This window comes from Asparagus officinalis, chromosome 1, assembly GCF_001876935.1.
Source record: "Asparagus officinalis chromosome 1, Aspof.V1, whole genome shotgun sequence".
Taxonomy (NCBI): Eukaryota; Viridiplantae; Streptophyta; class Magnoliopsida; order Asparagales; family Asparagaceae; genus Asparagus; species Asparagus officinalis.
Genome location: NC_033794.1, coordinates 26,833,002 through 26,852,313, shown reverse-complemented (window position 1 = coordinate 26,852,313; position 19,312 = coordinate 26,833,002). Strand labels below are relative to the sequence as shown.

The 19,312-nt window shown below is 35.5% G+C and overlaps 1 protein-coding gene across 1 annotated transcript; it reads right to left on the bottom strand.

The window, feature by feature from the left end:
• On the bottom strand, positions 3–5,926 carry LOC109832463 (DNA-directed RNA polymerases II and V subunit 8A-like; the record flags this gene model as incomplete). The annotated part of the gene is made up of 5 exons (XM_020399821.1): positions 5,659–5,926; positions 4,149–4,270; positions 3,906–4,063; positions 1,419–1,513; positions 3–84 (listed from the first exon to the last, which is right to left on the bottom strand). Coding segments are annotated over exons 2-5 (408 nt in total), but the record flags the coding sequence as incomplete, so codon positions are not given.

Here is a 19,312-nt window from a genome sequence, read left to right as displayed (position 1 = left end):
CTCTGATCCAGCTCAAAGTTGTTTGCATTAGAAGGATCACCCCTGAGCATCATTAGAAGGCCACCAAATGAAGCATATATATCCCTGTCACAAGATATGAATACCAGTTAGGAACAATCAATGAGGCCAAGGAATTTGGGATGATTAAAAAGAAGCGATTATTCTTGAATATACATCTTTTATTTAATATTGAAGGTAATCCAAGGTAAACAGCAGCAAAGTTCGATGCCCATCTAACAAATGAGCGCAGAAAAAACAAAAGAAATCACTAAGGGTAAGTTTGAAAAATGGAGCAAAATCACTAAGGGTCAGTTTGGCAAATTGAGCAAAACCGGGCCAGGACCAGTCCGTCCTGGCCCAGTTTTGTGCTAATCTAGTTTTGTTTTGGACCAGACTCCCCTGGTCCAAAACAAAACTAGTTTAGTGACACTATTTGGGCACAAAAAATAGGGCCAGATCTAACTCAGAATTTTGACAAATAAGAAACAACATAAAATTGGGTCAGGTTCAGTCCTGGCCCAATTTTACAAAGTTGTCAAACACTCCCTAAATGTGTAAGTTTACACCAAAACAAAAAATTTGTATTATGTACTCAAATAAACTTCTAACTATTTAGGGTAAAGAAAAACATGAACGTTTGGGAGTTTTTCCAAAAAAAGACCATGAACTATTTCTATTAGATAAAATCAACACAAACTTTCAGAGCACCATGTAATGGTAATACATACATCTACAGTGATTCGCACAAAATAGGGTACGACTACAAAGCTAGAGTAAACCCTTAAATGTAGGATACAATCATGTAATGCATACAACAATAACAAGGTTAAACTTATATGTGGTAATTAGTTACATAAACAATCATATTCTTTATAAAGAATCCGGACAAATTATATAGACACTATACATCTATCAATAGTATTACAAAGCCATCACTCGGACATTTGGCTTTAAACTTTTTAGTGTTAGCCTGTTAGATACATTTATTTATTAAGTGCCAGGAGTTAAATAAGTACCAAGAGTGTCCAGGTATAAGATACCTACTTGACAAGAGACTGTCTCCTCCTTTGAAATATCGGTCCTACATAAGGTACCAAGTTCCAGAAGCCTTAAACTTGATGAAAATAGTAGCATAAGCCTAAAAATTTACAATTTCACAGCAGACTATTTCATCTGTTGTCAAGACCATGGATAAAACCTCAAAAGCTATATCAATCATTTGCAGGTGTAACCAAATGTGCTACCAAATCTACTTTTATATACAAGTATGAGAGAAAAATGAATGCAAAGAGATGGTTTCACGAACAAAAAATTATGCAGTTAAACACCATAGCAGGTATAAAGAAAGGATAATTTAGACCTAGTTCGTAGAAACAATTATTCAATATGATAAATAAAAGCTCTAGCAAAGGTCCTACACTTTGACTCTTCCATCAGAACCCTCTTCCGAGATCTTATACAGTTTCCCATGCATAACATACTCAAACTTGTCTGCAAGAGATTTCCGAGCACCCTGCAGTTGAAAAATTATTATCCTATCAGATTCCAAAGAAAATGGTACAAATACAATAAGGAATAAGAAACAAAAAAGTTAATGGAAGGACGTTCAATTGAAATTCAGCATCACCAATTTTCAGCAAAGATGCTTTAAGAAAAGACAAAGACAAAGTTGCAGATAGCAAGTATGGGAGGGGGGAACCAAGCATTACTTTTGAATAAGCTATATTGAAATATTGTACATTTAATCACCTGATTATCTTAGAAGGAATTTTCATTAAGAATTAACTTAAAAGCAATCTTTAAGGATAATCATTCACCAAAGTTATCTTAAAGAATTTTTTTTATTTTATTTAAAGATATGTAAACAATTCTAACCTCTGCGAAGGAAAACAGAAACATGAGATTATTTATATATGGAGCATGATTGGCAAGTGGTCAAAGTGGCTTATAAACCACTCTTTTGTGGTTTATAAGCCACTTTGACACGTTTGGCCAATGACTTATTTTGGCTTGATACGTCACAAAGTTTGACCAAGGCTAATATACCCCTCATTATGTCATAAATTTCCAAACCTTATTTACCTCTCTCCAACCCTATTACTCCTTTTTCATCATTTTGAGAACAATGATGACTTATAAAGTTATAAGCCACTTATTTGCCGAACACTCCACTATTGTACATAGATTATAATCCATTAAATTTACCGAACACTTTGGCTTACAATCCACTCGACTTATAATCTCTTTGTGGATAATAAGCCAAGTGGATTATAATCCAAAGTAACCAAACATGCTCATAGATAGAAACTAACATTAGTTAGTAAATAGAACTTTAAAAAAAAAACTCCACAGTTTCTTCAATCAGTTTCCTGGAAGCAGCCTTTGCTCCATGCTTCATCATCTCAGCTATATATTTTTAAACAACAAACATTATATACACATACATAAATGTGTTAAGTGTGTGTGAAGCTGTAAGAATGGACTTATCATAGCAGCCTAACATGTTTATCCCTTGATTAGGGTGCTGACTCAACTGGAGTGACATGAACCTGACATGAAATTATTGGATATGAATTAACTGGATCATAACTAGGTAAAGATGTTCTAGTCTCACTAATAAGACATGAAATTATTGGATATGAATTAACTGGATCATAACTAGGTAAAGATGTTCTAGTCTCACTAATAAATAGGTTAGTACTCAGAAGGATTAGTAACTGGATCATAACTAGGTAAAGATGTTCTAGTCTCACTAATAAATAGGTTAGTACTCAGAAGGATTAGGGGACCAATTAACCTTAGTCGATGGGATTATATTATAAAGCTATTTAAGAAAATAACTCATATGAGCAACAATAAATAAAATGACTGCTGTTTAAACACAATAATCATGGATCGCTGCTCCATAGGGTGCAGTTGGTCAGCTAGCAGGCAGGGTTAATGGAATGCAATTGGCCGTTGTTCAAGTTGTTTCTGATGCGACCTAGAGGAACTTTTGTCACTCTTTCTTTGTTTAGAGTCCGAAATGCTATGATCAAGCAGGAGTTTACTTCTAAGGTCTAAAGCAAAATTTGATAATGTGTTCCACACCCTAATTTGATTCCTTTCAACTAACCCTCTCCAAACCGCTGCTTCGCTTAGGTACGAAAAGTCTAGAGCAAAGTTTTTCAATGGGCTAGATAAACAAGAGGTTAAAAAAAGGTATTTTAAGCATAGGAGAGTTAAGTGGCAAATAGGAGGTTTAAACCAACCTTAACTTTTAAAGTTTTATGCTATAAACATATGATTTAGTCAACATTAGAGATCTACTTTTATATTCCTAAATTAGAAGTGAATGCATGACCAATGTGAATACATGAGACTTTGTTTGTTTGCTACATCTAAACTTGAATCCAGAATAAATATGAGCTCTGGAAATGAGATTTTGCAGTTATGTTGTAAAAACTTCATACATTATAGTGACAAGTAATCAGGACTTTCGCACAAAATATTTTATACTAATATAAATTGAAAAATGGCCCATAAATTACTTGAATTTGATTTGAAGAGTCCCAATAAATCTAGCATTCTAGCAAATAAGCTCGAGTCAAGAACCCACTCATCTTTTTTTGGCCAACACACATTATAAAATTAAAAAAGGGATGCACAACTACATTATAGATAATTTTATATAGGAAAACAATATAAGTCTACAAGAAGAGGTGATATGTTTGTAACAACGTAAATGGTGAATCTCTGTTTTCATATAAAAACTGATGACAATCTTTGTGGCTTACAAATACTGTTGCTTACCACTTGATTTATAATCTATTTGTGGATTATAAGCCAAGTGGATTATAAAGACTATACCATACACTAATGGTACAAAGACCACAAACATAAAAGATTACGTAAAAAGGGCATACCGGCATATAATAACCAGTGTCAGGAGTTCCATCCAGACTGAGGGTCGGTGCTAAAACCATGGTGAATCTGTCACCAACGCGAAGTGGGTAGACCTCAGTATTTACATCTAGCTGCATGTTCATTTCAAACTGCTGACTGTCTGCTACAATCCGAGACACTAGAAAATCACAATAAACATATGATAATCAACAAATAAGGAACTCGTACGCATAAACTTTATTGAAGTGAAAGTAGTAATGTACCTTTATCGAACTTCTTCCCATCTGGGTCCAAACCTTTCACCTCAAAAATGTCCTCAAACAGATGTGTGGCCATCCTCTACCTGGATTCTTTTCACCTATAACTTGAAATCTTGAATAACTTACTATTCGGTAACAAAAACCGTAATCTTAGATTAGGCTGAGCAAAAATCATATTTTTAGCATGCAGGAAGAGAAATTGCAAAACTACAATCAGGCTTAATGAACACGAAGGAGAGTATTAAGTCATCAAAAAAAATTCAGCAACTGCAATCCCTTAACCCAAACTACTCAAATAAATGAGTAAGATAGAAATGACATAATTCATCCAACTGAGAGAGATCCATATCAAGGAACTAAGCAAAAATAGAAGAAAAACTAAAGTAAGGCTTGATGAAGAAGAAGCATCATAATTTCCAATAACTTTTGACTCATTAACCTAAACAAGCTAAATAAAATTGGGTAAAATTAGAAGTAATTCATCAAAATAAGAGAGACCCAGATCAAGGACCTGACCAAAATAAGAGAAAACACACGGATTTTTGAAATTGGGGGTTATCTAAAACCCTAATTTCAACTCTGGTCTAGAGAGTTCCACTGCAGAGGATGACTATAACCCTGGGAACTAGGGGTGCATTCGGTTCGGATACGGTTCGGATATGACACTTACCATATCCGCTTTCTAAAAACGGCTACGGCTACAGATACGGATGCGGACATTCATCGGTAAGAAAAAAACATGGCCATATCCGCACTAAACGAAAAAGATACGGTTTGGATATTAGAGAAGCGGATACGGATACGATACGGATATTAATCAGATATTTGAAAAACGGATATGAATCGGATATGACAAAAGAAATACATATGATTATAATGTTTCACAAACTAAATATAACTAAAAAAAGCATTCATCTATTAAACATAATCAAGATAAGTTTATTCAAGCATATAGAAATTGTCACCTCATAGACATAAACACTAGTCCTCATGCAGACCAATCTTAACAAATTGCTATGAACTCTTCAAACACACTCTTATCTTTAATACAAGTACCCAAGTGTTGGCATGCATCCTTGCATAAACTAACCTGGAAAGAGGTGTGAATCCTAATTCTATATCACTAAATATAACCTGAGTGTTGGCTTGCACTTAATCCTAACTCTATGAGTTTCTTCTCAGGTTTTTCCTCTATTTTATTAGAAGACTCTTCTACTGTGGGTTCAATGACCGGTTCAACAGGGGGTTCTACGTTAGAAGCTTGAACTGATGGATTAAACATGATTCTGATATCTATCCAATGAAATTTGTAAACTTAATCAAACAAAGAATATAATTATACGAATTACAATCATAATAAAAAAAATATGCAACTGAAAACAATTAGGGCTAATAAATTAGGGATTTTATGAAACAAATTAGGGCTTTTCACTTCAGTCAACAAAGAGCTAGAAATTAGGGCTTTTATCAAACAAAAAATTAGGGCATCAACAAATTACGGTATTGAGTTCACCTTAGGGATAGAAGAAATTGAGGAGGAGAATCTTCCGAGAAGAAGAGGAGGTCGGCGTTGATGGTCGTCGATGAAGAAGAGGACGAGGCGGACTTCTCGAGATCGTCGAGCAAAGAAGGCGAGAGCGCAGAGGACGAGGATTGAAGTCGGAGGCTAAGGCTTAAATGCGGGAGGAGCTTGAAGGCGGAGGCGGAGGCGGAGGACGAATCTGGACGAACAGCCGAGCGGGGCAAGAAACTGGGGTCGTGAAAAGTGCAAAAAAAATTGCCCGCTGGTCTTTTTACATTGAATTGAATTCGGGTCGGGTCATGAGTATATGTTATAGACCCGATATAAGTATTGGCATCTTTGCTACTTAGGGCCCGTTTGGATAATGGAAGTATTAGAAGTAAGAAGTAGGTTATAAAAGTAACTTTCAAAGCTATGAAGTAGGAAGTAGCAGAAATAGTATTTTTTTTGTTTGTTTCATATATTTTTAGAAGTAATGGAAGTAGAACTTCTTCCTCTTCATTTACTTTTTTTTGTTTGGATACTATTTGGAAATATTATTAGGAAGTAATTTTATCGATGAAAAGTTGTTAAAAGTAACTAATAAAGAAAATAGTAATAAAAAAATTATTTATGTCATAATTAATATGCATTTCAACTACTTCCGAGCTACTTCTGGGTATTGAGGATTGGAAAAATATTTTGGAAGTAAGGATGACACGTAGGCGCCACATAAGCATTTTAGGGAAGTATTGAAAGTGAGTTTTTCAGAGAACCAAACATACTTTTTTGCTTGGAAGTAGCGGAAGTAGCCTCTACTTCTTTTACTTCAGCTACTTCACAATTACTTCCGTGCAAACAAACAGGCCCTTAGCACATTTCAAACATCCGGAACTTCAATTTTTCTACCCAAAAACTGTATCTAAAACCGCACCCGGATGAAAAATCAAAACCCGAATTCATATTCGGCCGGTTTCAATTTTTTTTAGCATATATGCATTCTAAACGGATATGGTTAGTCCTGACATATTCAAACCGTTTTGCACTCATACTAGGAATGTTAGTTAACGTGTCAGATTCGTACGGATATATGGAAGATCCGCATCCGGACAAGATAAGTAAATGGGGGAATATCTACTATTATATATTGGTAAATTCCAAAAAATATCTCCGAACGATGGGACGGTAAACTGAAAGCCCCGCCCAACCAGGAGTAACAAACGGGTTGGGCCAGATCAATTTTTGACGTGACCAATATAGCCTTGAACTGAATCTAACTCGTTTATTAAACAAGTCATGCTACCCTACCCGTTTATTAAAAAAGGTTACCCAGCCGGCCTGTCTACTCTAAGGGCCTGTTCGTTTGTCTTAAAAAAATGGGAAATCAAAGAAATGGAAAATGAAGAATTGTTTTGGAGTGTTCGGTTGGCTAAAAAAAAAGAAATCAAAGAAATGGAGATGAGATGAGATGAGTTGTCACATTATTATTGGATGATGTGAGTGATTTTTTAAGAAAACTAGTTTTGATGTTGTTCGGTTGGCGAAAAAAAATAAGGAAATGAATTATAAGAAACCTATTTCCTGTAGTTTTCTTGTTTTCTTTTGTTCGGTTCATTCTTAAAAATAAGAAATGAAATGAGATGAGATGAGTTGTCATTGTATTATTGGTTGATGTGAAGAAAGATTAAGAAATGTGTTTTCACAACTTTTTGGGATGAAATGGAAGAAATGAAATGTTAATGAGATGAGGTGAATTGTTATAATATTTTATTCGATGATGTGAGTGATTTGAAATAATAAAAAGAGATGAGTTGAGTGATGTTTGGATGAAAATAATATTTTATTAGATGTGATGGATGAGTTGTTAGATGAAAATAATATTTTATTAGATGTGGTGGATGAGTGGTTAGATGAAAATAATATTTTATTAGATGATGTGGATGAGTTGTTGGATGAAAATAATATTTTATTGGATGTTGTGGGTGAGTTTTAGGGATGGAAATGGAAGAAATGGATTATTTTGAGATTTCCACCATTTCCATTTCCATTTCTTGCTTTTTTGAAAACAAACGAACAGGCCCTAAATAACCCTTCAAACAATTATAGTGACAGTTTTCTTGCGCTCCACTCTGTACATAGATATAACTTCACGTTTGAATTATATAACATAACATTGAACTATAATTAGGATATAGAAAATGCTTCTAGGAGTGTTGCTTATCTTAACAAAAAACTCTCTATGGTTTTTTTAGTGGAAACTAAAATTAAATTCTTATACAAGTTTCCAACCACATAACGCACTCCCGCAATCAATTAAGCAGTCCCATTTTCCTTTAATACCTCCAATAAGAGCTCACCATAAATCTATACTACTATAAAAAGAGGATTGGGGTGTTAAATCTTTTAATTTTCTCTTTTTCCCTTTTAAATTTTGATAAATTCTAAGAATATCATTATCTCTAATTAATTTTTTATTAAATAAATATAACCACTTATTAATTATGCACCTCCTCTAAATAATTATAATTATCAATAATATTATAACTATTAGTTGTTTAATAATAATATAATACAATAATTTATAAAATAAATATACACAATTATTAATAGTAACCAATTATTATTATTATTATTATTTATGAATTATAATAAAATAATTAAAATAATAGTATACATAAAATAATATATTACTAAATATTATTATGAATTATGCTATAATTCAATGAGCAATTAAATAAATAGAATAAATATTTAATATCATAAATAGTATAATTGTTTTAATAATATCACATGAATTATGAATTAATCTATTTATTTAATATTATATTATTAAATAAATTAAATAAATAATTTAATATTATTTTTAAAACATTTTTTTCAAAGATTATTACATGATACTAAATAATCTATACCTAGTAATGATTGAAAACTAATCTTTTTTACAAAAAAATTATCCAATATTAATAATAGTACTATTAATTGTTAATGATAGTATAATAAAAATTTATAAAGAATTTATAGTACTAAATTATTTAAGAGCATAAATAAAAAAATAAATTAGATAAATATTTTTTAGTATATAGATAGTATAATTATTTTAAACAGGGCCGGCCTCAAGCTTTGGGTTGCCCTAGCCCAATCCAATTTTGGTTGCCCATTATATTAAAAATTTAGTATGAACAATTACGATAAAAATGAATATATATAATACAATTTAGCGTTCTATATTGGGCTCAAACTAATAATATTCTCATGTAAAATCAATATTCATATAAGAAGAAAATATATTTGTGTTACAATTTAATTCAAAGAAAAATACTTCTCATTGAATTTTTTGAAGCGAATTCTTCAATTAAGTCATCATACTCAAGTTTCTTCAGGTATTCATTTTCAATTGATATCATTACCAATCCATTCAATCGTTCTTGTGACATGGTAGTGCGAAGATAAATTTTTATCAATTTTAACTTGGAGAAACTTCTCTCCGTCGAGGCAACCGTAACTGGGATAGTTAACAAAATTCGATAAGCAACTCATTCCAAAACATCATAACCCCTAATTCAATTATTCAACAACTAAGATTTAACCAAGATTCAAAATCAGAAATCTTAATTTTATTGCAAAACATCAAAAACCTAAATTTCTGTCCATAAAAACCCTAAAATTATTTAGTTAAAAAAATTTACCCGATTGGGTTGGAGGAATCAGCGGGGTAAAGCCTGAAGGACGAGTCCGATGGGAGCAGAGTAAGGTCGGACCCTCGGAGGCTCGGGAAGGAGGAGAGGAGCGGGTTTCTCTCTTTCTTTCTTTTTTCTTTTTTTGTGAGAGGAACAGAGACGGGAAGGAGGAGAGGAAATGCTGACGGAAATAAAGGAGTTGCGTAGGGTTTTGGGTATTCATTAGAGTTCTTTTACAAATAGAACCCCTAACAATTTTTACATAAAGGTCCTCTTACAAAGTTCACTTCAAAAATCAAAGATAATTACAGTTTAAGGGGTGAAGGAGCGGGAGGGATGGATTGCCCCCCGGCCCTGGGTTGCCCCAGGCCCGGGGCTTGGTAGGCTTACCCCAGGGCCGGCCCTAATTTTAAATAGTATTACTTGAACTAAGAATTATAATAATAAATAAGATACATTACAGTAAACCCCTATGAACTTTCAGCATTTTGCAACAAATAGACTCTATGAACTTTCAAAATCCTCTAATAACTTTTGCCGAAAGCCCCCAATAGCTTTTAGATAAATTACACCAAACCCCCAATAACTTTCAAAATGTCTTTTTATGACATTTTTTGATTATAATTTATATGGTTATATGCAAATTTTAGAAATTTATTTGGGATTTTATTTGAAACGGAAAAGTTATTAGGGTTTTAGTATGATTTTAAAAGTTCATAGGGGCTGAAAGTTCATAAGGGTTTAGTGTAATTTACCCTATTAAATAATTATAATAAGAAATAACTATTGCAAGATATTGATGGTGTTGAGTGTAACTCTCTAGGGAACATCAAGAAAAATCTAGCAAGACGAATGCAGCTCAGTTAATTTAGAGTTAAGCTAACAACTTTCAAGTTAGAAGGTCATATTTAAGAAAACTTATAGTTTTGGTAGACGTATTTAAGAACAATTGTAGATTTAGCGGATTTATTTAAAAAAAAGGTTAGCATTGGATATTTATTATAAGAAAAACTTTCAATTAAAATAACTACGCTATAATAATTAATTCATACATTTCTTTTTAAGCAATTTTATTATACAATTTTATTTATTAACACATACTTTTACTATTTAATAATAAAAAAATTAAATCTTAAAACATTTACGTTCGCGTGCAAAGCACATGCATTATACCACGTGCATTATACTAGTTATCTAAAAAATGTATATCCCATTATTGTCATGAGAGCAATCTCAATAAGCAATCTCAAAAAATTTATAACAAAATAAGCTACGCGATATAATAACCTAAGTCAATCATGGCTATGATCCCTAAAAGGAAAACTAACAACTTTCTCCTCCTTCGCTGACTTTTGTCAAGAAGATGACTTAAGTCAAAAAGCACAAACTCTCTCAATAAATAGTTTAAATATAACTAAAGACATCACATTTAGCCAAATTTAGGTCAAAAAATAAATAAGAATCCCTAAATTAGCAAATTGCTACCCACGAACAAGAGAATTGGGAAATGCTACAAACAATCGTCGCCACCGTTCTATCGAGCTCCCTTGAAGATTGGGATGACAGTCTAAGGCTTTCTCTTTTTCACAGCGAGCTTCTCTTATCATTCTTGACCTCTGGTCTACTTAACCCAGGATTGCGTTGACTAGCCAGAACGTAGCCCGCAGAGGCGCGTTTCACCAACAAAGCGCAGACCTCAGTCTTGCATTCTTCAAGCTAAACATGACCCTTGTGTTCCTTCTTCAGAACGCGATGTGATTCGTCGTGTTCAAAAAGATCAATATGGATCTAAAATTTATGTTAGCCAAAAACCAGTCCCACCCACTTACGAGCAGGGGGTTCCATCTCCGTCCTCACGCTCTGTGAGATATTTATCCCAAGTATCTGACTTGCGGGAATTGTTGTCGAGAGGAAGACCCGCACAACAAGCAGCTCATGCATGTCAATGTGAGCAGCTTATTTTTGCAGTCCTCTCAGAATGCTAATATTGTGCATGGCGATCAGTGTTCGACCGATTGACGAGCGTTGCTCGACCAAACAAGCGACAACGTCATTACATGAAGAAGACTTCAGAAGGTGAAAACTTTGGAGTTACTACCAACATGATCGGTAGAGAGAAGTCTTTAGTCCCTAGTTCTGATGAGTCAGAAATGAATCGTTCTCCAAGTGTCAGAAAAATCGCTAACGAGTTTGAAGGAATCTATCAACACACTCGGACACAAACAGAAACCATCCCCCCTGTCAACTATCAAAGGTTAGCCAGAGGAATCAATTCCGATGATGAACATTCAGCCATTGTAGAGTCTTAATCATCAAGTTCTTTCGTTGAACATGAGAGCTTCCCCCACATGGCAGAAAATTCTGAAGATCTCTTAAAGAGGGTTGCTAAGCAGGATGCTATGCTCCAAACACAGTAGGAAACCATCAATCAACTTCGAGATATGATGGCTCAGATCATTGCCAATAGAGTCAATTTTCAGAAAGCTGAGTCGTAACCTCGGTAGGAATCCTCCTAGAAAGGACGATCGTCCACATCAAAGGGGAAACAAAGAGTGAATGAGACTAGCGAGCAAGAAACTCATCATATAGAATCATCCCCCGAAGAAGAGACTAAGAATGGGCAAAATCCCCAGTCTGCTAAAATGAAAGAATTGGAAGCACACATCAATGCCATTACTAATAGAAGTGAGATCCAAGATGAGGGAGTTGTCAGGCCCTATCTTGCCGAATGGGATGCAATCCCTTATCCCCCAAAGTTTGAGGTCCCTACACTACAAATTTTTAACGGCACGGGATCACCGAACCAACACATCTATCATTTCAAGTCACAGACTAAGAATATGATATCAAATAATACTAGACCAATTGTTCATTGGCACCCTCAAGGGAGTTGCCTTTGAATGGTTCAGGAAACTACCTGCGAGACATATCCAAAAGTGGACGGATCTAGAGCGACTCTTTCTGTCAAGATTCTTTGAAGAGGATACAGAAGTCTTCATCCATACCTTTCTCTCCACTAAGAAGAAGAAGAGGGAGTTCGTCAAAACCTTCGTCAAGAGGTTCCGAAGCATGGCTCTTCGATGTTCGTCAGGTATGACACAATCTACCTTAGTGGAGACCTGTCGACACAACTTGCAGACCAAACTTCTAGCACAAATGAGGGTTGTAGAATACCGTTCCTGGAGACAACTAATCTCTCAAGGCGAACAAGCTCAAAAAATTATTGTCGGAATCAGAGTCGAAGAACAAAGTAGGCAGAATCAACCTGAGCAATCGGACCAAGCCCAATCTTCCCAGTCAGAAGGGGAGGATACTAGGGTCACTGAAGCCACGCCTCTTTAGTAGGATGGTAGTCCAACAACTATCACATTAATAATTACCTCTGATAGTCAAACTCGTTAGATAGTAGCCTACTAGGCGATGTGTCATGTCTACCCTTTTTCCCCCCTTGCACTTGTCCAGGACTGGGGGTTGGTTTATTTATAGTCCATTGGATTATGAGTAATAAATTTTTTAAGTTGTCATGTTCAATAGAATACCTCTGTCAACCATGAAATCTGTTAAAACTATCAAGTTAACAATACACATCTGATAGTCCATTTCTCCTAAATTCCCTCACAAATCCTCTTCAAGTAGGATGGCAAGTCCATCAAAACTATTATGTTAATGATTATCTCTGATAGTTCATTTCCTCCAAATTCCTCACCAATCCTCCTCAAGTAGGATTGTGGTCCACCAAAACTATCACGTTAATGATCACCTCTGATAGTCCGTTTTCTCTAAATCCCCCTACTAATTCTCTTCAGTAGGATGGCAGGTCCACCAAAACTATTACATTAACAATTACCTCTGAAAGTCAAACTCGTTAGATAGTGACCTACCAGGTGATGGGCATCTACTCCGACTTGATGGATAGTGGCCCACAAGGCAATATGCCATGTCTACCTCCTTTTCTTCCCCTGCTAAGTCTTAATTAAGACTAGGGGTTGGTTACTTGGAATCCACTGGATTAAGAGTAACAAATATTTTACATCGTTGAGTTAACATTATATTTTTGATGATCATACCCCCACGAAGTATGAATTCAGTTTGCATCGCTCCTAATTTGTCACGTTAATAATACACCTATGATAATCAACTTATCAATCATCTTCAATAGGATGATAGGTCCTCAAAAATTGCTCAAATCACAATCTTCCCCAGCATGACGCTAAGTCTTCAAAATCTTGTTCAAATCACAAGTACAAAATCTTGTCATGTTAACACCACATCTCTGACAAAATCTATTTATTAATCATCTTCAATAGGATAATAAGTCCACAAAGTTACTCTCATCGCAACGCAATCTTGTCACGTTAATATCATACCTCTGACGAAATCTACTTATCAATCCTCTTCAATAGGATGATAAGTCCATAAAGTTGCTCTAATCTCAACACAAATCCTATCATGTTAAATATCACACCTCTGACAAAATCCACTTATTAATCATCTTCAATATGATGATAAGTCCACAAAATTACTCCGATCGTAATAAATTCCCGTCATGTTAACACCAAACCTCTGACAATTAACTTATCGTCTCTCTTCAATAGGATGATAAGTCCACAAAGTTGCTCCGGTCGTAATAAATTACTGTCAAATTAATATCACACTTCTGATGACCAAATCAACTTATTAACTCTCTTCAATAGAGCAATAGGTCCACATACCCGTCAAGTTAATATCACACCTCTGGCGATCAAATCAACTTATCGATTCTTTTCAATAGAGTGATAGGCCTATAAAATACTATTAGGTTAACACCATACCTCTAATAGTCAACCCCCTAATGAACTTGTTAATCCTTTTTTAACAAGAATAATAAGTTTTCATTATAAAATCCTCAGTGGATTAAAGATTTTCTGGAATTATCCTAGTGATAATAAAGAAAATTTCTGAATTTTATTCTAAGTGAAAATTTATGCCAAGTTAATACTACATCTCTCGTACTTTCAACTTTCTTTCAGTGCTTCAAGTGAAAATATAACACAGGAAGAAACAGTGACAAAGTCTACACATTCAATATCATAGCTAGTGATTATCATTAAATTAATAATCTCCGAATCCATACCTCGCATGTATGGGGAATTTTATCTCGAATTCTAAGTAGGGATAAGTCAACGCCTAATACGCGTTACCGGTTATTCTTTGACCGTAAAAAGGACAAAAGCTCACGTATTCAACATCGTGGTAGGTCGTTATTAATAACGTCAAAATCCATATCTTACACGCATGGGGGACTTTATCTTGATCCCTAAATAGAGATAAGTATGCATCTAACACGTGATGTCGGGTAGTACATTCCCGTGAAAATGGCAAAGCCCACATATTCAAAATCATGGCATGTCGTTATTAATAATGCCGAAATCCATGCTTTACACGCATGGAGGACTTTATCTCAATCCCTAAATAGAGATAAGTCTGTATCTAACACGTACTGCCGGGAAGCGCATTCCCGTAAAAATAACAAAGCTCATGTATTCAACATGGTGACAGGCCGTTATTAATAACGCCAAAATACATGTCTTATACGCATGTGGGACTTTATCTTGATCCCTAATTAGAGATAAATCCACGCCTAACACACGTTGCCGGTTAGTCTTTTCCTATGAAAATGACAAAGACTATGTATTCAAAATCATAGCATCAAGTCTAAGAGGTTCATTCTCTTAGCACAACGTTACATATGAAACGAATTCAAATAATTCACATGCTAGCCGGACTCAAACGGTAGTCGGTAAAGGTTTATCAAATCCGTTGATGGCTGAGGGTTTGCCAAAAATTCTATGTATGTTTTCAAGCCCATTAGCTTAATGGATGTGAGCCGAGACTTGAAACAAATGAGCTAAAGATAAGTCTCAAAGACTTAGTCAAAAATGCATGAAAGCCACCTCCATGTCTCAAGTCAAAACGCCAAGGTCAGACCCGTATTACAAAAACCACAACGTCGAGGTTACACCGGGTTCCAAATAAAAAACACAAGGGTCCTATGTGGCAAATACCTTCAACCAAGATGCATTCAAAGTGAGTGCAGAGAACAACTCCTTTATGATAAGAAATCAACAGCTCCAAGATCAGAGTTGAGATCTAAAGTATTTCGAAAATTCATCCCAGTTAACCGCGAACTTTCAAAAACTTTGGAGAGGGTACTGTAGGTTGTCTAAAAATCACTATAGATAGATGATCCCCCATCAAACACCGATGATGGAAGTTACAATCTGACGATTTTAGAAGGCTATAATTTAAAGACTTTTACGTAGATCGATGAAGTTTACAATCTAACGATCTTCACAACAACTAATGAAAGCTCTAATCAACAACCTTAACAATTAACATCGGGAGTGACAATATGATAACTCTCATATTTTTAAGGAGCTAAGATGAAGGTTACAAGGTGATGATCTTTACAAAGCTCTAGCAAAAGAGACTACAAATTGACGGTCTCTTCAAATCAAAACACGGATATATCTCAAACCATGAGAAATTTGGCAAAATGGACAAGAGCACATTGAACCATATGGGGTAGGTTTGGTTGGCTCCATCTCATCGAGATAGCCGATTTTCATATATAATTCGTCTAATTCCGACTTACGGTTTGAAAGTTATGATATGTTCTTCGCAACAAGTTATGTTCTGAAGTCCGTCTGCAAGACTGAACTTTGTCGGAACATTGAACTTAGCCTAAAGCTCGTCAAGCCTGCCTGAGGCTCGTCTTTGCATCCTAAAGTCAAAATGCAGAGTTTGTAGACTTATAACGCAGAGTTCGTGGACTCAAAACGCAAAATCCAGGTCCAAAATGCGGAGTTCATGCAGAGCCCAACTCTGCGTTCCATGTACAAAACACGGAGTTCATGCAGAGTCCAACTCTGCGTTCCAGATCTAGAGCACATAGTTCACCTCTGTGTTTCAAATTCAAAATGTAACGTGGCCTCTACGTTCTTAGTTCCAAGCACACGATGACCTTTGCGTTCCCAGCCACCAACAGAGATCCCAACCCTGTGTCCCGAGCCCAGGACGCATATATCATGTTCAGAACACCAATTTTGGAGTTTGACTCGCTCAAACATGAGCTGAATGGTTCCAAAATCATTTCTACGATTTGAGGGGATTACGTCCCCCATTAAGGAGCGGATTAAGGTGGCAGTTACACCCATTAATCTCCTATAAATATCATAAACTTAATTGAATTCGGGGATCAACTTTTTGCATCAAAAAGATCGCAAAAAGAGAGATCAGCAAACTCTTGAGCAGATCATCTTGGAGCATCCTCGGCAATAGAAAGTTCTTGGAGCTTACATCCTTGGCTTGTTAACCGAATTTGGTTCAAATCAACTTTTTTTCAAGAGTTTAAACTCGCTCTGGCTTATCAACTCATCAAGAGTTTCAAACTTGCCACGCAAGTTCTCCTCGACGTCAAATCATGAGGAGAAGATATCGTTCTAGTGAAACAAGACGTTCGGATCATCAACGGAGAGCAAACTCAACGTGAGCATTCGAGGAAGGTACTCCATCACCACTGTGAAGAACCCAGACTTAAACAAAGGGGAGAATTCAGATCAATTCTCTTCTTTTTTGTAATTAGGAAATTCAAATTGTAATTGAGGTTGAGAGAGTTGTAAACATTCTTTTTCTAAGCAGTTAGAGAGAATAAAATCAAATACGATTCTTTCATCATTTTCATTACTACAAATTTTCTAACAAATAGGTGTATGACTAACTGTGAAGTGTCTCTCTATGCCATCGTCTCGACATAGCTGCTGAAAGGGGCCTGATGTGTATCCACCACCGTTATCGGATCGTAACGTCTTGATCTTTCTCTCAGTCTGCAGTTCTGACCTCTTCTTCCACTCCACAAATATATCTAGGACTTCACTCTTCTTCATTATGATGTACATCTAACAACGCCTAGAATAGTCATTAATGAACGTGACGAACCAATATCGATCACCAAGTAATGCAGTCTTGGTGGGACCCCAAACATCTGTGTGCAAGTAGTCCAGGATGCCCCTCGTTCTATGAATAGCAGTGCTGAACTCCACCTTCGTCTTCTTACCAAGTATACGGTTTTCATAGAAATCAACATTTCCACTCTTGGCCCTCTTCAATAGCCCATGCTTGCACAATACCTACAGTGACTTCTCTCTTGTATGCCCCAATCTGAAATACCAAAGTCTTGCTAATGTCCGTATCTAAAATAGCTGAAGCAACCTGGCCAATCATGATTCTCCCCTTCAGATAATACAAGTTCTAACGGTGGACTCCCTTCATCATCACCAAAGATCCCTTAATAACATTTGCTTCAGCATCCTCAAAGGTCACATTGAATCCCTTTGCCTCCAAAGCTCCAACTGAGATAATATTCTTCTTCAACTGAGGAACAAATCTTACCACCTTCAATTCACGGACTACTCCATCATGCATCCGAATTCTCACGGTACCTATCCCACAAATGTCATATGATTAATCATTTTCCATGACAACAACACCCCCATCTAGTCTCCCAAATGATGAAAACCAATCTTGCCTAGGAGTCACATGATAAGTAGTGCCAGAATCAAGCATCCAATCTGATGCATCCAAATGGTTCACCTTCGGAGTAATCAAAAGAGAAAAGCTCGAATCATCAGAATCATTGCCTTACGTAATATTCACCTCATTGGCCTTCGGGCCCTTCTTCTTGCTATTCTCCTTCTCCTTGATCTTTGGACAGTCTCCCTTACAATGTCCCTGCTTCTTGTAGAATGCATATTGGTTCTTTCCTAGCTGGTGATGGCTATTAGGGTTCTGGTTTTGAACCGACACTCTTGTTTTGTTTTGATGATTTTACAAATAATTTATAACTAATTTTATTTCCTAGTGATTGTGGCTTATTACAAGTTTATATCAGAGTTAAAGATCCAGATCAGCCATGTTTACAATCACTTAGGTATTTGTGGCTTATTACAAGTTTATATCAGAGTTAAAGATCCAGATCAGCCATGTTTACAATCACTTAGGTATTATTGTATATATCGTGTATTATATCAGAGTTAAAGATCCAGATCAGCCATGTTTACAATCACTTAGGTATTATTGTATATATCGTGTATTATTTTCTAAGCTCTCAATATATATTTATACACACACAGTTGTTTTGTCTCGTGAAAACAATGTGACTTTGGTTTAACATCATGTTTACATTATATATTGTTTATAAAAATGTTTTACAAAAGTTTTGCAATACACCTCTTTATCAAAATCAAATGTATATGTTTACATATTTACACATATATGTGCCCATTTGCTAAAATGATGATCTTTTACAAATGGCAAATGTAATTTCCAAAAGTTCTTCACAAATATGTTTAATATCATGTTTATAAATTATTCTCAAAGTTTTACATTTTTTAGAATTTATTTGATATTTTTTAAAATCGGGACCAGGACCGGGACCGTGACCTACGTGGGCCACCAACAAAAAACCTGTCACGCACTGCTTCCCAAAATACTAGGAAATCAGAACGTGAACAAGCCCACGACATATTAGACTAAGGAGAAATAAGTACTAGACCCCTTCTACTCAATCTAATACGCTAAGCGTCAAGCAAATATAAAGCGAAGGCACAGGTCCCCGATCACAGTAGCGAGAATATAACAAACAACTCAGAACAAAAAAATACATATCATAACTGAAACATCATCCCAGACATAATATTCGAGCCAAATATGCCCTTATACAAAACTATCTGAATAAAATATTGGAAAAAATATAAAATACAACTATCCGGCAAAAAATAAAAGTACTACAAAAGTAAACTAGGGTCATCAACAAACTAAAAAAGGTAACTAAGCTTCGACTTGTTCTTCTGCTCCGTCTGCAAAGCCTTCCTGCGGAGGATCCTCTGGCTCCTGTACTACTCCGAACTGTAGCTGTCCGTCCTCTAAATCTGACGTACATCCCGAGAGGA